This window comes from Grammomys surdaster, unplaced genomic scaffold (assembly GCF_004785775.1).
Source record: "Grammomys surdaster isolate TR1022 unplaced genomic scaffold, NIH_TR_1.0 363, whole genome shotgun sequence".
Taxonomy (NCBI): Eukaryota; Metazoa; Chordata; class Mammalia; order Rodentia; family Muridae; genus Grammomys; species Grammomys surdaster.
The window spans coordinates 12,774,166-12,792,403 of NW_021604782.1; the positions used below are offsets into that span (position 1 = coordinate 12,774,166).

At 40.2% G+C, this 18,238-nt stretch overlaps 1 protein-coding gene across 2 annotated transcripts in view; it reads right to left on the reverse strand.

The window, feature by feature from the left end:
* Positions 1-1,036: 1,036 nt before the first annotated feature.
* The window catches only part of Astn2 (astrotactin 2), a 931,927-nt gene continuing 914,725 nt past the window's right edge, over positions 1,037-18,238 (reverse strand). Inside the window, exons 21-23 of one of the 2 annotated variants that reach the window (XM_028779954.1) lie at positions 15,156-15,256; positions 13,817-14,000; positions 1,037-1,438 (exon numbers count right to left, since the gene is read on the reverse strand). In XM_028779954.1, coding sequence (XP_028635787.1) covers positions 1,201-1,438; positions 13,817-14,000; positions 15,156-15,256 — 523 coding nt within the window. In that variant the 3' untranslated portion in view covers positions 1,037-1,200. The remainder of the gene's footprint in view (positions 1,439-13,816; positions 14,001-15,155; positions 15,257-18,238) is intronic. The other variant, XM_028779955.1, reaches the window with a different exon arrangement.

Genomic DNA, 18,238 nt, shown 5'->3' on the forward strand with positions numbered 1-18,238 from the left:
GATTCAGTAAATAACATGCTACTTGTGATCATGCTAAATTCAGGATTTCTTTCTTTTTATAAAAGCTTCTTTGGCAAAAGTTAGATTTTATATTTCCCTGCTTTTGATCATGGCTCTTCCTTTTCCTGGACCATATCCTACCTTTTCCGATTTTGTCTGACTTCTTCTTTCTCATTCTTTGGGATAAGCTATTATGTTTTTAAGCAAGCACTTTATAACTCTTCCAGCATATTTTATGATCCAAACACATCTCTAGAAAACATTTGTTCATCTCTGGCCCAGCTTACTTCTTTACAGTAACCACTAGACTATAAGTTCTTACAGGTCAGAAAATGTCTATGCCTGTTTTGTTTAGTTTTTCTCTTCCACACAGTACCTTATTAATCAATATATATTTCATGCATAGACAGAGAGTCCTCAAACATACTTTTTCTGTAAGAAACATCACCCAAGCAAAAAGAGAGACAATAGGAATTTTAATGCACAGAAAGTCCTGTAGAGACCCACAAATAGCAGAATGAAGCAGTGGGCCTGCAAACTCAATAATATCTAGATTAGAGAGAGAGAGAGAGAGAGAGAGAGAGAGAGAGAGAGAGAGAGAAGGAAAGAGGAAGGAAAGGGGAAAGGGGAAAGGAAAATCAGGAGGTCAGGAGAGGGGAAGAAGAGAGAGGGGGAGGGAGGGAGGGAGGAAGGGAGAGAGAGAGAGAGAGAAAGAGAGAGAGAGAGAGAGAGAGAGAGAGAGAGAGAGAGAGAGAGAGAATCCTTAAAGACCCAAGCTTCCCTGCTGCAACAATTCTAGGGCATTCTTGCTAATGCTGAAGTAGTCAAATTGTCTCTCCACAGGTCTCCTTTCAGGGGTCCATGGCAGGAGGCAGGAAGAAAATGAAAAGCTGCTTGGTCTCCACCTGAAAGCTCCTGCCTCCACATTGACTTCAATCCATAAGAAAAGGTTTAAAAAGGAGAGACATTTGATAGAGTCAAATAATATCTTAGAAAAAATAAAAGAGAAAAATGAATAATTCCATTGGTTACAAAGTTCTCTGTTGTCTGTCCACGGAGAAACAGTTTGCTTTGGCCTTGCTGGCAAATGTCATGTGCCAGGCCCCTCAGCTGTCCCCCAGCCCACCCAGGCCCCAGGATCCATGAAAGTCGTGCTCCCCCTAAGAGCGTCTCTGTGCTCAAGGAGGGTAGTACCCTCCCTCACCGGCCTTTGGTTTCCCCATACGTGTTTCTGGCCATGGACACCATCTTCTCCTCACATGTGATTTTGGTATCTTTGAGGATGCTATACCACACCATTCCTGCAGGCCGGACCTCCTCACTGCGGCAGAAGAGATAGGGTATGGTGTCCACACGACTCTGGATGTAGGCGCTTCTCAAGAGACTAGAACAATGGCTGCTGACCCTCTCCAGCCGCCGCAGAATCAGGTGAGCCTTCCTAAATGGCACAAGGAGACAGAAACACTCAGGGTGAAGTCCAGAGGATGTCTTAGGTAAGGTCACCAGTTGTTAAAAATGTCTTACTCAAGCTATATATTTTTACGCATTTCCAACTTCAGTTTGGTACTTTAAATTACTCAAGAGTTGCCTGGGACTGTGATGAAGTGTTCTTATAAATGCAAGCTTCTGGCTGAGTACTGAAGCCTCCTTGCTTTCCCAGAAGGATGATTTTAGGATCTGTCTTTCTCGGTTTCATTCACTGAATTGTGATTTGTGACATAATACCAGTCTTGGAGCTCTGACCAACGGAAATTACTATAGTAATGACTTTAAAACATTCATTAAAATCTGTAATTGGACAATACATACTACACATTCAATGAATATTACTTCACATGTTTTTATACATTTATTAAATGTTTTATAAATTTATTCCATGTTTGCATCAGTCCTGAATGTTTGTTTTCACTCCCAGTTAACAGACAAGGAAACAATACTCAGAAAAAGAAAATTACTTGACCAAAGTCAAATATGAAGTTGCGGATCACTCGAGCCAGGGTTGAGTCCAGTCCTTTTCCAACTGTGTCCCTTTGGCTTTGGTGCATTTTTCTCCCTGTCATGACATTTGTAAATCATGCTCCCCCTGGGCTTTCTCTTTCATCAAAATCAAAATATGAATATCCTCAAATTGGAACTTCACTGTAGTCCTCCAGATCATCTCTCAACTAATAATGGCTGCCTTGCCCTTCTGTACTGCCTCTGAGAGCATAGATGAGAGAGGTCTACCATCTTCAAACAGTATGCTTCCAATACATTGTTACCAGAATGTGTCAGTACAATGGTTAATCTGAATACTCATCCAAGCAAGAATCACTCTATGTAGTGGTCCCCATTTGGAACGTACTTAGAATATTCTTCTAGCAGTAGGGAGTGACGGCTGTGTAGTCTGAGCTAGGAGAGATCTTTATCTCCTAGTCCAAGGATTCTTAACAGTACTATTATTAAGTTTTTCCTATAGAAACAATCATGTAGATGCTGATCATCATTCTGTGGCTTCATCCCATTACGTATAAATAGCACCACACATTTGTCAGGACAATAAAATTGGCTCTTGGTATTTCAAAATATCTTTCAAGGAACCTCTTAAAATTTATAGACTTACCTTGCCAGTTAAACCCTTCTCAAAGATGAAGACACAGAAGCTTAGAGAAAGAAAGAAAGGCTTTTTTCCCAGATTATTCTCTACATGAAACATGTTTCTCTATATTTCAGCATCTTTTAGATGCTCAGGGGTCCTGGGAACTAAGGAAAGTCTGCATCTGTGTCTTTGTCTCTCTGTCCTTTCCATGACCCCTTGAGACCCTGGGAGAGAAGGTATTTTATAGTATAAACCCAACAAATTGGAGACTATGCTAGGCACCTGTGTGGCGGCTGAAAACTGGACTTATGTATTACATTTCGTAGGCATGATTTATGAGGTGCCTTTCAAAAAGTCCTCTTTGTATAGTTCACCACTTGGGTAGAATATTTTGTGAGAAGCCAAGAATTCACAATTTTATAACCACACTCTATTCATAGGCCTCCCTCCTAGAAGGCACTTGTTCCCACGTCTATGAGGAGCCCAAGGAGTGTATTTCTCATCCTTCCTTGTTTGAACTCCTGCTCTGTTTTTTTTAATTGTTTATTTTTTATGATTTATGTGCTTTATTTTGTGTGTATGGCTGTTTTGCCTGTAGGTATGTATGGTACCACATGTAAGTTTGGTTTTCACAGAGGTCAGAAGGTCTCACTAAATCCCCTGGAATTAGAGTTATAGATGGTTATGAGTCACCATGTGTGTTTTGGAAATAATACCCAGATCTTCTGCAAGAACATCATGTGCTTTTAAACCCAAGCCATGTCTCTAGCCCATCTGTACTTATTTTTAAAAAATATTTACTTATATGTATGTACATGTTTATGTGTAAGGGTGGGCACATACCATGGTGTACATGTGGAAATCAGAGGACAATCTTGGAAACTAGTCTTCAGCTTCTACCTTATGTGAGTCACAGTTTCTCTTGGTGTTTTCTTTTTGTACTGCATAGACCAGTCTAGGTGGCCTCAGAGCTTCTGAGAAATTCTCTAGTTTTCCCAGACCTTCCCATCAGAGTGGTGGGACTCCACACACTCACCTCTGTTTCTGATTTTTACTTGAGTTGCAGGTTTCTGAACTCAGAATATCCAACTTGTGTGACATTTATATTCACTGAGCCATCTGTCTCTGGTCCTCTTTTACCATTTGTTAATAGTTCTATGTCTTTGGAAAATCTATCTATGCTCTATAAACTCACTTTCTTTAGAAAGAGGGACTGTGATGAAGCTAAAGGAGATAACATGATAAATGCCTGCCTATTAGTTGAGAATATTTTATAGCCAGTTTTCTATTCAATAGCTTCTATGAGAAAAGTAGGTAGACAGAAATTGTGATACAGGAGCCAAGAACAATGAATTAAAAAGTCATCAGTGTTGTATAGACACAGAGAAAAGTGTCAAAGTGGGGCTACAGTTGTCCAAGAAAGCTCCCCAGTGGAAGAGGAGCTTGTGTTGACTGTTAGATGCAGAGTAGAAGGCTTGGCAGGCAGCAGTGGCAAAGACAGAGATAGAGGACTGCGGAAAAGCCCTGAGAATTTGGGACAGAGTACCCATGGAGTGTTGCGGGTGGGTTGGGGTTGGGGGAACTGAAGCAGTAGGATGGAAATAGGCTGATGTTCCACGTTTCTGTATTATCTCTAATGTTTACATTAATAGCTATTTAGATCCCAGGTCAGTCACATGCCAGCTAGGTGATAGTCAGAAAAGCATTTCACCACTGCTACCTCAATCTCCTTGTCTTAACTATGCAGTGTGAATAACTCTGTATGTAAGATACTGTTGCAAAAATTATAAAAGTGGATGACTGTGGATGTAGCTCAGTAGAATGCTTATCTAGCATACATGAATTCCTGGGTTGAGTCCCATAAATGCACAAGCCTAGCAGAAGAGCATATACTGGTAATCCTAGCATCCCCAAAGCAGAGCATGACAGTCAAGCACTAAAGGTTAACCCTTGGCTGTGCAGTGAATACATGGGTCAGTCCAAATACATGCAATTCTGTCTCAAAAATCCAATAACTAAATAAGATAAAAAGAGGGATAATAAATCTACATTAAATTCTTCATGGGTACTAGCTCTGGTTATATTGTTTCAGGTAATGCTGAGGGTGAGGGTAAACCAAACATTAAAAATGTATGTTTTAAATTTATTTTCTGAGAGTTTCAGACATGTATACGATGGGTTTTGATCATATCCATCTCTAATTTCTCTTGTCAGATTTAGTAGATATAGCAAATTTTGACATGATACAACATTATCACTCATAAAGTTAATACTCAAGAATCACCTAATAGAGTTACAAAAGAAAAAAATTAAAAAGTCATAAAATGTTTCACATGTACAGATTTGTACCAGGCCCCATTCATAGCTGTACTCAGCCTCTCTAAACTCTAAACAGAGAAAGGAACTGGATGGAATCTGTATTGTTTGAAAATGTTTTTTGCTTCTTTGGAAAACAAGTAGTGGACGGCAAGACCAACACAGAGAAACCAGGCCCGGAGCACATCTGGGTGTTCTCTCTTTCCCCTTGTTTTACTTAAGAACACTGTTTTGAATTTTTTTCAGATGGTGAAAAGCTACCTGCTCTAGAGTTTTCATGACTACAAAAAGGAACATCAGATGTTTCATTTTACAGGTTTATAGTAGGTCTTAAGTTAATTAATAAGTGTAAAATCATGAAAGCTGTAACATAATAGTCTTATGAAAGCCTACATACAAAGCACGTGGTACATATTGGAAAGTGTCTTCACACTAATCAGCAGCACAACCATGGCCACCATGGCCACCATCACTGTCGTAACCACCATTGGCATCACCACCATCAAGGCTAACAGTGTCGTTATGATGTAGTATGCTGTTGTTTGTCAGTCCAGCAGTGGGGATAGATTGTGATCAGGCTAAAGCTCTAAGTGTCAAGATTGCAGGAGGCTGGCAGAGATAGCAACTGTCTCTCATTGAGAAGCAAGAGTGCTAAATTGGAAAACATGAGGATGTGTATTAGGAGACTGTAGAAGATGAGAAAGGAGGTGGGAAATATGTAACTGGGAATGGAACTCAGAAAAGTCTTCTCAAAGAGTAGCATGGCAGAACTGTGTAGTCAATGACGGAACATATACTTCAGATAAATGAGTTTAATTTAACTAGCAGTTGAATAAAATGGATGGTAAAAGGAATATGTGGGCAGCCATGGCAGACATAAGACCATCTAGACTTTCCTATGCCCAACTCAGATTTTGATTTTTATTCTCTGGACAATGGAGACCCATTGGCTGATCTAGGCAGTCACAAACAAGAACAATAAAAAGAGCAAAAGGAAAGGAGGTGGGAGGAGAGGCAGCCAGGCAAGGATGTTCTTTAAGAAGTTGTATGTAAAGGGGCACAGTAGAGCAGCAGAAATGATGATTATAATCGAGTGACCATTTGTCAGAAACTACCAATGCAGGATCATCTAACTCAACACCCATCACAATGTCAGTGTCTATGTTATTCTTCTATAGGTGGACAAAATGAGACAGTGGCAAGTCATGTGACATGTCTCAGGTCTGCAGTGAGGTACCAAGTGTTACAAAGAAAGTCATGCTAAAATTGCCATTATAGCATCATTTTTAACAGCCTTATAACTAGTCTTTGAAATTTGATGTGATTCTTTCAATATGGTCATGAGTTTCCCCCCTTGCTGTAGATGACTGCAGTAGTATATTTTAGGAAAGTATCTGCCTATAACCAAAATTAGAGTGGGTAATTTTTGTGCTTGTGTGTGTCTGTGTGTGTGTGTGTGTCTGTGTCTGTGATGTGTTTCATGTATGTGTGTGGTTAATGTATATAGCTGCATATGTATAGATGTGTATATTTCATGTGTACAAGTGTAGTATATGTATGTGTAGCTTCATGTGTACAGATGTGTGCATTTGTTCCATGTGTACCGCTGTTCAGTACATGCAAGTACAGTTGCGTGCATACAGATGTTCACTCCTGTGTGTGAATGTGCGTGTATGTGTGTATTTGTACATGTGTGTGTGTATTTGTGGGTGAGTATGTATTCATGCGTGTGTGTGTGTGTGTGTGTGTGTGCTCAAGGTTGACAGGGAGAATCTTCCTTAATCACTCTCCACTGCATTCATTGAGGTGGAGTCTCACAGTTTGAATGCAGAGCTCACTGACACTGCTGTATGGTTAGACAGCTCACTATGAGGATCCCTTGTCTTTGACATAGAAGTATGCCACCATGCCTACCAATTATTTATGGGTGCTGGGATCTAAACTCCAAACTTGCCTTCATGTTTTCTTCTTGTGCTGTGTTATCTCTGCAAATCTGTTTTGTGTGTTCTTCATGAAAGGAAGGGGCCTTGATTTATGGAGAAATGTCATCCAACATACCTCTTATGAGCAGTTCATGAGGAAACAGTACGACATAGTGTGCAATGCAATGTACTCAAAAAAAACCCAGCACACTGAGGCTCCATTGAACGACAGGTTGAAGTTTCACCTTTAGGAAGTCTTTTGGATCATCCCCACTTTTTGTCAGGCTTTTCCCTTTGCTGCTGACCCATTTTATTCCTCTTTTGGGAACCAAAACATATACTGTCTTAGTTGTGCACATATTTTGGGATGTAATGTGTCACATGGAATAGAATGATGATTTAATATGGCAAGACTATACTTTGAATTTGGGCTCTGACTCATTATTTATGTGACCTTGGACAGTTTGCATATCAAGAGGGCTTCTCTGTTTCTTAATTGCCAATCTACTGTTCAAAAGATAAGTGATATATATATATATATATATATATATATATATATATATATATCCAGATCCATAATAGTTGCATAATAGTTAACATTTCCCAGCTGCAAGAAGAATGGATTAATAAATGCAAATTGACACAAATGGAGGATACTTTCTGTCTTAAATTTTCAAAACATTGCAGTTTTCTAGCAAGGGGCAGTAAAGGCAGTGGAAAAGCACAAATACATCATGTGTACCTAAAAAAAGCAGTTAGACAATTAGGCAGATGGTTTTGGCAAATTCATCTTTAACAGCAAAGACATCTATAGTAGAGAATTGGAATACCTTGAGATACATTCTTATATCTGCATAACCACAGAGCTTTTCCTAACAAAACATTTAGATATCTGTCAATGGAAAGATACTCAGCTAATGTATTGTTAAGATATGAGTAGGCAGATGACGTTGTGTATAAACACAGCAGAGATCACTTATGGTGTGGTTGTGAATATAGATATCGTGAAATTGTGTGTATTCCCCCTTCCCATAAATATCCATGTCTATAGTCCCATCTGTCTATGGGAAGCTATAAGCAGTCAATAATTTTAAGTCTGAGGTAAAGCTGAAATGATAGCATTCATATCTACAAAATTTCTACTTTCTATTTTGTATATCGCTATATGATTTGTGTGCTGTTAAATAAGTAATAGCAATATTTGGAATGAAATTACAGTATTTCCTCTTGGAGATCGTGCACTCACTAATATATATTTTGCTTGTGTGGTGAACTGGAGCAATGAAGTCTTGCTTTCACAGCTTCTTGATAGTTCATGGGCATTACTTTCAATGTAAACCTTTATCAAAATTGAGCCTCGGCCTCTTGCCCCAGCAGGAAGCCAGCATTGGGGATGGATGGATGCTGATGCCAATGGGTCCTCAACATGTGAGTAATTAGTGAAAATGCATGGGTTGGTTGGGTTTCCTCCTTGATGCCTCATAAGAAATTGTAAGATCCATTTTTCCTGTATTTCTGTTTTCTTCAACACAGGGCTTCACTATGTGTAATAGTTATTTATTGTTGCTCTGATAAAATCACCATCATCAAAAGCAACTTAAAGAACAGTGTCTTATAGTTCCAGGCACCTGGATTCTACACTAGGCATAGTAACAGGAAGCTAAGAGATCACATCTCAGGCACACTCAGGAAGCAGAGAGAGTGTGAACTGGAAGCAGGAGAAAGGATATTGACATTCAAAGACTGATGTATCCAGTGAGATACTCCCTCCATACCTGTGACATACCTGTGAGAGGTTCCACAATCCCCTCACAACACCACAAGCTAGGGACTAAGTGTTCAAATATATAAGCCACCATGGGTACTTCCAATTTAAACCACCATCCTTTGTGGTTTGTTACCCATGCTGGACTCTGACTTGAAATCCTCCTGCCTCAGCCTCCTTGGGGCTAGCATTATGAGGATGCACTACTAGGCCTAGCCCATGAGACTTGATAAAGAATTAACTTCTTGACTAAAGGCATAAATGACTGACCAGAAACTATTTCAGCTGAAGCTGACAAGGACATAAAGATTATACCCATCTGCTAATCTATCAGTGAGGAAACTTGGGGCACTTATTATACTGGAAGTCATACTAAATTGTAACAGTTTTCATGAGCATTTATCCATTATCTAAGATACTGATACTCCATTCTAAGATACTAATAGGACGTACAATTAATCACTGTAATCGTCTTTTCCTGAAGAGTACACTTAATGTGTATTCACTCTACACAATTCATTTTCATTTCAGAAATTTCAAAATATGAAGGAAAAATTGAAGCATATCTGTTATTATGAGAATACATTCCAGAAACTTGTTTATTGCTTTTACCGGAACGTTAATTATCCCAATGTTGCTAATCTTAGAAATAGAGAGAAGGGGCAAATACAATCTTGGAATACTCTAGAGTACGGTTTTAGATTTGCTTTTCTCTTGCTAAGGGTATAACAATGGTTGTCTTGGCTCTTCTCAGATGAGAAATTGCATTGTCTTTCATGGTTGAAAAAGATCTCAGGTGAACCAAACATGTGATAACTATGTGATCTATTAGAAATGTCTGCTATGTAAATCAATGTGACTGACAAAATAAATAAATAAATCGTTTATAGCTCAGATAGCCCAATTTTTCTGAAACCAAATCTCCAAGTGTCTTCTCTCCTCTCACTACCCTTTCAATTTGACCAAACATAACGAAGTATAGAGGAGCTCATGAGTGGTCAAGGATGCTCTGAGTGGAGAAAATCCTGGTCCCTGGCCACCTATGAGCTCAGCTTTTCAAGTCTCTTAATAGGAACCTTATGGTGAGACAGCTGGGTGTCAGCGGGTCTTCTTTGAGCAGCTGTTTACAGTAACGTATAGTTGTCATGAAAACCAGACTCTGGGGGAAGCCAGCCTGATAGATTTATTAGGCAGAGGTAAGAGATGCCCCTTTGTCACTAAATTTTATGGGCATATGCTAACCCAGACCAGGGAAGGAGTTGAAAACATTTGGGATGGAGATTATATGGGCCAAGAAACACGGTTCGTCTTGTGTCAACTCTTGGGAAAAGTTCATTTCTCCCTGGGCATCCTAGGTCCCCAGAAACAGGATGTTGGGCTAGAAGCAAAATGACATCCATGTTGTCTTCATTTTCTGGTTGCTGTGACCTTCAGGGCTTTCTGGTTCCTTGGCTTGTCAGCTGGAAGAGACCTTAGAGTTAAGCCCTTTTGCATTACAAATGAGGTCCAGAATGGAGGTAAGATTGATTCCAGGTCTTATAGTAAATAGGTGGCAAAGTCAGGACATGCACTCTGGGCTCCCAGCCCAAACAAGTGTCTTGTCCCATCTCTTAATCATGTTGGTTCTGTACATTTGCTAACTCTTGAGAGGCAGAGCAAATTTATTTAAATTGCTCTTTTAAAAGCCTTTACATAACTTCCGGGGTAAAGAACAAACTTCTGAGTAGGACTTCACAAAAACCATCAAAATCTGACCCTAGTTAAACTCTCCAGCCTTGTCTTTCATTTCTTCCTTCTTGTCTCTCACCTTGAACTGTCTGCTTCAGTGATATTTATAGTTCCTGATGACACTATATTTTCTTACCTCGGCACCACTTTGCTCTTCACACTGGCTTCCTCCTGATGGAAGTGTCCATTCCCTGCACCTGGCAAGCTATTCATTCTTTGGCTCAAAGCACTAGCTTCTCTTTCTTTTGGCAGGGATTCTTTCTTGGGTTTGGTTCTGCATTTGCTGCTCTATCTACCCAGAACTATAATCTTGTCACTATGAAATGCTTCTAGACCAATATCAGTGTTACCTGATAGTGTTCTCAAAATGGAAAATCTGAGGTTCCTCCCAGTCCACTGAGTGGACATTTCAACATGATGCAAATTAATGTTTAAGATACTATGCTATACAGATTCTTTCATTCTCCTTCTTCATAGCATGGTTCTTGTGGTATGTTCTACTATAACTGCCTGCTGACAGTGTTTTCTTCTCTAGATGCTAAGTTATGAACACAGCCTTACCATCTTTATTCACTCATTCCCAGCCCTCAGCATGGGGCCTGATAAGTTATCACATAAAATGTACCTATAAATCAGTTAATGAAGTAAAGTCTCCACAAATCCTTTAATATCTAGATGGCCACTTCATTCTTTGACTTTAGAATTCTGGATGTTATTATTTCCAAATGGAATCTATACATCCTTGAGAGCATGGAGAGAATTAAGAGACATTTGAGACTTGACAGATGTGGAGGTACACAGACGAGACTTGGAAGGGATGCTGTATCAGAATGAATCCATGATCATCTATGAACATGCTCACAGATTCATACCACTATCCAATTAAGCACCTGGTAATTATTTAGTACCTGTTTCAAAAGTGAATAAGGCACAAAAGATAAATAAATACATACATAAAACTTGCATTATAGTTGGGAGGACAGCAAACATCAAAACCAGTAAGATGCAACTAGTGAGTTAAACATACATAATTAAAACATGAGGTTGACCTGGCCAGAACCCCTGGAGCTCCTGGGGACTGGACCACCAACCAAAGAGTATACAAGGAGGCACCCATGGCTCCGGCCATGTAGAGCAGAGCATGGCCTTGATGGACTTCAGTTGGAGGAGGGGCCCTTGGGCCTAAGGGTGTTCGATGCCAGTGTAGGGAAATGTCAGGACGGGCAGATAGGAATGGGGCGGGGAACACTCTCATAGGGGCAGGAGAAGGGGGCATGGAATAGGGAGTTCTGAAGGGGAGAGCTGGAAATGGGAAAACAAATGAAATGTAAGTAAAGAAAATATCCAATAAAAAAATCAAACAAAACAAAAACAATGAGGTTGACATAGAGTAAAGGGGTAGGCATTTTACAGACTGTCTGTGGAAGTGGCATTCTGTTAAGACCTGGAGTTCTATGTAACATATATTTAATTCCACTGATGTGTGTGTGTGTGTGTGTGTGTGTGTGTGTGTGTGTGTAAAAGAGAGAAACAAACAGAAACAGAGACAGAGACAAAGAGAATGACAGAAAGAGAGAATGCTACTGTGATAGTTTATCTTGATCATCTTACAAACAAGCTAGCTGAAGGACAGAATAAGGCATAGCCTAATAGTTGTATAGCAAGTTTATTAGCAGAGTCAAGATTCAGCCACATCCATGGTACATCTGCTTTATTCCTGCTGAAATGCCAGTGTGAGTCACTACAGCAATCTCAAATCCCCTCTCAGGGAACTAAAGAGACAAGAGTAGGAGGAAGCTGGGAGACATGTGTAGGAGCTAGCAGACAGTGACTTGGGACATGGCATCTGAAGGTTAATTGACTATTATTGTCCATCACCAAATAGGTAGTCTTCCCTCTATGGGCAGTCAGAAGGCCTTACTGAACAATTTATGTCTTGGAGGGTCATAAAGGATGCTAGCAGGTTGTAAAAAGAAAAGTGTAGCTCTGGGTTTATTTCTACCCAAATTCTCTGAGTCCTGTGGGCAAGCCCAATAAAGCTGAATGCTTCTCTAAGCCCAGGGCTAAGATGGCACTGAAGTAACTCATGTGGGTTTCATCAGAGGCTCTGAACTGCTACTGACCAATCTTCTTTTAGCTTTTATCTAAAGAAATTTCCTTTCAACTCAAAGGAAGAAAGATATTGTCCAGGATCCAACAGAACTGAGACCCACTGTGGGAAGAGATCTCTATTTTATCCTTTGAACAACTGTTCACCAAATCTCATAGCATTCCAGAATGGCCACAAACTCATCTCAGCATGGGAGATTCAGGCAACTTTAGCTACCAACTGCAACTCTGTGTCTCTAGGAAGTTCACTTAAACCATGTGGGACTTCCACTTCTTTTTCACTCAGAGATAGGAACAATTATCCTGCAGGGACATTTTGAAGCATGGACTGCTGCACGCTAAATATTTCAGAAAGTCACACCTTTCTCTCCAGTGCTACCTCAACTCATACTTCTTTGTCTGAGAATACCCTGGGGCTGCTATCACAGCAGCATACAGAAGACCTCACTGCCTCCGTTTGGCCTCCCCTCCTGTGCTCTTAGCTTCCAACTGCAATGGAAGAATCCTTCTCCCTTTGAGTTCTGATAATACTGTCCTCACACCCCTGTGAACAACACTTGAAAAGCTGCTGTTAACCCAAGGAGATAATCCAAACCCCTTGACCCTACTTCAAGAGCATTCAAGATCTGGCCCCTGCTGATCTCTCCCTGTCCTGCTGTTAAGCCTTTTGCCCCCAAAACTTAAAAATTCTTTAGTGCCTCTCAACAGAGTGCTCACCCAAAGCTTAGAAAGAATTACTGTAGGGCAGGGGAAATGGATTTAAGTTGGTACTCAACATGATCCCAGATCCCATGTTACAATAGCAGTGGGCACATTTGGAAAACTGATTAGATTCTCTCCTTCATTTCACCCCTCCCTCAAATTACTTAAAACAAACAACACCAAAACAAAGCAAATCAAAAAAACCTTCTTTGACTGCTGTGTATTTTTTTAATGAAAAAATCTTTATATATTTTGATCAAATCCTTTCTCCTCCCCAATTCTTCCTAGATTCTCTCTACGTCCCTACCCACCTGACATCCTGTTCTGTCCTTGGCCTTTCTTTTGGTAAGATTTTCACTCGGCAGCTTCCTGCTCTTCTAGAATTGAACAATGTGCTTCTTTTGTTCCATTTTTGCTGTTAGTCTTGGATAATGTTTTAGTGACTAAGGTTCCTTTTCTGCTAAGGGCAAACAGCACTGTTTTTCCCTTCTTCTATACATGAGATACAGCATTACTCTATTCTATAACAGCAGGCTCTTCCTACTTCCCACCCTTAATCCTGACATGACTGTGTTCGTCACCACCTACCTTTCTTCTTTGATACAGCCCATTGTCAATGTAGGTAGAAGATGATCAGTAAAATTAATGAGAGGCAAAAAGCATTTGGCCCTCCACCCACACACCTAAACCCCATACCTCGGTCCTAGCTCATCTTCACTCCTCCAGACAAAGTCGCCAAACTTTTCATAGTGAGAGTTGTAATGGTGCTGGACTCGGAAGAGCATGGAGGCAGAGACTTCCATCAGTGTGTTGTAAGCAGTCTGCTGCTCCTTGCCACTGGTGTAGCCATTATATAGATTGTAAATCTTGTCAGCTATCTCTGTGAGGCGAGAAACACAGAATGTATCACTGACAGCAGAGGAAAAGCTGGTGATGTATGCATGCTTCACAAGAAGCAAGGCATAGGTGCATGCAGGTTCACTTGAGTGGTCTTCTTAGATAGAAAATTCTCCATTCCAACTGAAATATGTCATTGACTAGCTGAGTCTAATTTTCCTATATATAACTGAAGATAAGGATGTCTACTTATCTGTGGGAGGGTCGGGGGGTGCTGGGAGAAATAAATTAGAAAATAAATGCAAAGCGGTCAATGCAAGTCCTGGCAGAAAGCTAGCACTCAAAGTCTAAGCTAAATTAAAAGATAATACCTCTGTACTAAGAATTTAAGAGGCATTACAAAGAAATATTGAGACTCTAATGAACTGTTGCTTTCTCTCTATGTCTTCCTTCTGTCTCACCTCTGAAATGTTTTCAAGGTGTTTCTGCACTCAGGTCTGATAGATCTATGTTCAAAAAGCTTGTAAAGGAAATCCAGATGCTTCATTGTGTCATTCAGGGTCATTCCCAGTCTTCCAAACTCTGTTAACCATGGTGATTTAAATCAGCCATGAGGAGATGATGCATCCCTTTAGTTCTGAAGGCTCCAATCAAAATTTCTATGTGTTCCCTCTTCATTATTTATATTAGTTGACTGCAGAAGCATCTAAGGCACTTGGAGTCCAAATGAGAAAAGCATCTAATTTATACTATTTTTTTCCTCTAATTTTTCAGCAGTTTATCCAGTGTTTTAAAATCATACTGGAACTACCCAGAAAACACTACAAATTCCCTCATCTTAACGATCAAGGGCTCCTTGGTTCCTTCCATCTATTAGCACATAAAATATTATTATCAAGCTAGAATACACAAGTTAGAATACACTCTCTGATCCTGAGCACGGCTGGAGCAATGGCCAAGCAAGTCTAATAACCAACAAAGATACTGGGAGTGCATCTCAATTTGTTCTTCCACTATTACGACTAATTTAATTCTATGTTCTTCCTACTCTCTTAGTTCTTACACACACACGCACACACACACACACACACACACACACACACACACACACACACACCCTCTGTGTGGTAGTTAGTGACAGCACATAGAGAGGAGAAATGTGGGATTTCCTTGGCAAATGCAGAGATGAATCACTTACCTTCTGCTTTGTTGTCATCTACCAGTGGACAAGCTGTCCTTAGAGTCACTGTGCTGAGCTCTGAGTGCCTCCCTCGAGTATCCACAGCATATAGAGTGAACCTGCAGCACATCAAGACATCAGAGTGAGACTTTCCTTCTGGGCTCTGAGAGCTGGAAGGAAACCCACAAAACCATCGTCACAAGGAATGCACCCGAGAACTCAGGAATCCCTAAGCTGCATGTAAAAAAGAAAAGATTTTTAAATAACGATAATTATAAAATTATAAAGCATGTATCAAGCTTTGAGTGCCTGTTGGGAACTTTGCAGTTAGCCTTGTATTTTGCAGTTAAGTAAACCTCAAAGGCCAAGATATACCATGACTTATCTTTCACAATGAGGGTGCCGAATCGTAGATTGGGTATCTTTTAGATTCATTGTTCTTGTAGGCAGAATAGAGGTGTGGATACAAGCAGTCTGAGTCTAGGGGGTGAAAAGTGAGCCTCACTGATAAACTGCTGAATAAATATGCTCATTTATATGTTCATTCATTCATTCATTCATTCGTTTGTTCATTAATTTTAAACTTACTTACTGAACACAAACTGTGTCAAGGAACTTGTTTTAGAGGCTAACTTTTGAATGAAAGAGTCCAGCATAACATTATTCAAAATCTAAAACAACAAAATGAAGAACAGAACAGATGAAGGATGGCCAATGTAATGGAAAATACAACAGGATTCCACAGCTGAGATCCATGTGGGAGTGGGAGCTGCATGAGCTTTTAGGAAATGATAGACCACAGATGCCTTTATAAGCAAGTAAATTTTTAGTTAAGATCCAAACAATGAGAAAAAAAGCAATACAAGGTGTGTATGTGGACTGGGGAGGGGGTAGGTATCAGAGGAAGAGTAACAAGCTCGGTAAATGCAAAAGAACTGCAAAGGAATAGCTGTAAATGCAAAGGGCCTGAGAAGAAAAGAACCAGATGGAAGAATAGGCAAGTGGTATGGCAAAGCCAACTGAAAAGGAAGGACACTGAAAGATATGACAAGGAATTTGGAAGTTATTCTAGCTAAAAGTCTGGCCCCACTTTCTCATGACATCATCTGAAGCTTTATGCTACATAGGTGGGATTCAGCTTCTGGACATAACTTCTTCACACCAGACCCGGCAGAAGCAGAGAATTGTTCCTTTGAGCACAGCATATGCGCAGAGCAAGGAGGGCCTGTGGCTCTCCCTATCTTCAGATTTCTGAGCATTAGCACTGTAGCTTACACAACACAACGTCTAAGGAAGGAGAAGAAACTACTTACTCTCCAGAGAAGGTAAGATGTAGAGGCCAGGGTCAGGATGAATAGAAGGGCTGTATACAGGAGTGGCTCGACTTGCTCAGGTCACTGTTCTCTACCCAGGAGCACAGGCAGATGCATGTTTCCTAGATTAAGTTTTTAAAAAAGGCTGAGTCCTGCTGCCCCTTGTTCCTTCCTTTCTTACCTACTCAGCACCCCAGTTGAGCTCATGTTATTTAAAATGGACTTAGTGTCATGGCTATGAACCTGCAGAACTGCCAGGCCTGATTGACTGTGCATATTGGGCCCTTAATAAATACATATTCCTTGTAAGAATTTATTAACATATAATAAGACTTTAAAATGCTTCACACACTGCGCTAAACAGTTTATTTCAGCAAGCAATTCTAAAAGAGATATACAATTACCCTCTTTATTTTATACTTGAGACTCAGAAAGGAAAGGCACCTTGCCCAGAATCACATAGTGATTACCAGGACAGACTACTTAAACCTACGATTGTTTGACCCTGAAGCCCTTGAATGAAATTGCTGCCAGGTACTGTCACTGGGACCAAGATCTGCAGATATCAATTGTGTACAGATATAATTCCAACTAGCTATACTTATGGAACCTTAGCTCTGCTGAGCCAGTGCTACCCCATGCATTTTTCTAATCTTCTGAAACCATTCTAAAAGAATGATCCCATTTCCCTGTTTCAGGAAAGGAAATCTAAGGTAAAATAACAAGCAGCACAGGTTTGGAGAGTAACAGAGACAAGCCAGTGATCTATTGAAATCTAGACTTTCTTGCTCTGACTTACTCTACTCAGCTGCAGCTCCACTGTTCTCTGGCTGAACTAGTCTCATCTTGGTGATCCACCTAGACCTTTGAGCTTTGACACTCCATAAACTCAAAGTCTCAAGTGTTGTTTTTGTACAAGGGTAAGTGAATAGAAACTTCCCAGTACAAAGCCTGAAGGAGATCATAGCAAAAGAAACATAGTTTTAGAGATGAACAGACTTGTGTTTTTATTCCACATCTCTCCCTTTGAGCTGTGATTGTGGATTGTGGGCCAGTCACTTTATGTCTTTGAGCTTGCTTTATCTCTCTGTACCAAGTGTGTCAGTGACAAGAAGACACACCTGCCTGGCATGTTCAGCGTTGATGGATATGAAACTTAAGTGTTCTTTGGAAAACTAAGTAGAGGGGAGAGGATAAGATAAAGAACAAACTCGGAAGCTTGATAGATATTTTGACCTACAAATATAAACACAATACTCTGGAAGATGAGACAAGAAGATTTTGGGTTCAAAACTAGCCTGGTCTAGATTGTGACACTGAGGGCATCTTTGATTGTATAGCAAGACCCTCTCTCAAAACAAAAACAAAAACAAAAACAAACACTAACATAAACCTTCTTTACAAAATAGAGAAAGAGAAAAGAAAAATAGAACTCTGGAATGTGAGACTAGGCATCTTTCAAAGTCAGAAGGAAAGACTATATCTGAAGATAGCAGGTATGTCATTTCCATCTGCACGGCAGCCCCCCTAGAAGCTACTGAAAGTAGGGCTCCAACCACAGCCTGAAAGTCCAGTGACAGCAGACTTCAGCATGGCTGCTTGCATCATTTAACACAGCACTAGTCACTCAATATTTGTGGAAATCAGTGAACTTGAAAAAACTGCATATCATTCCTCACTTACAGTTTCTCCATCAACAGATCGGAGAAAATTTTACAGCATATGGTTATCTCCAGGGTTACAAGGAATGAGGCATGAGGAAGCTGAAGTTGAAGAGTTTAATAAAAA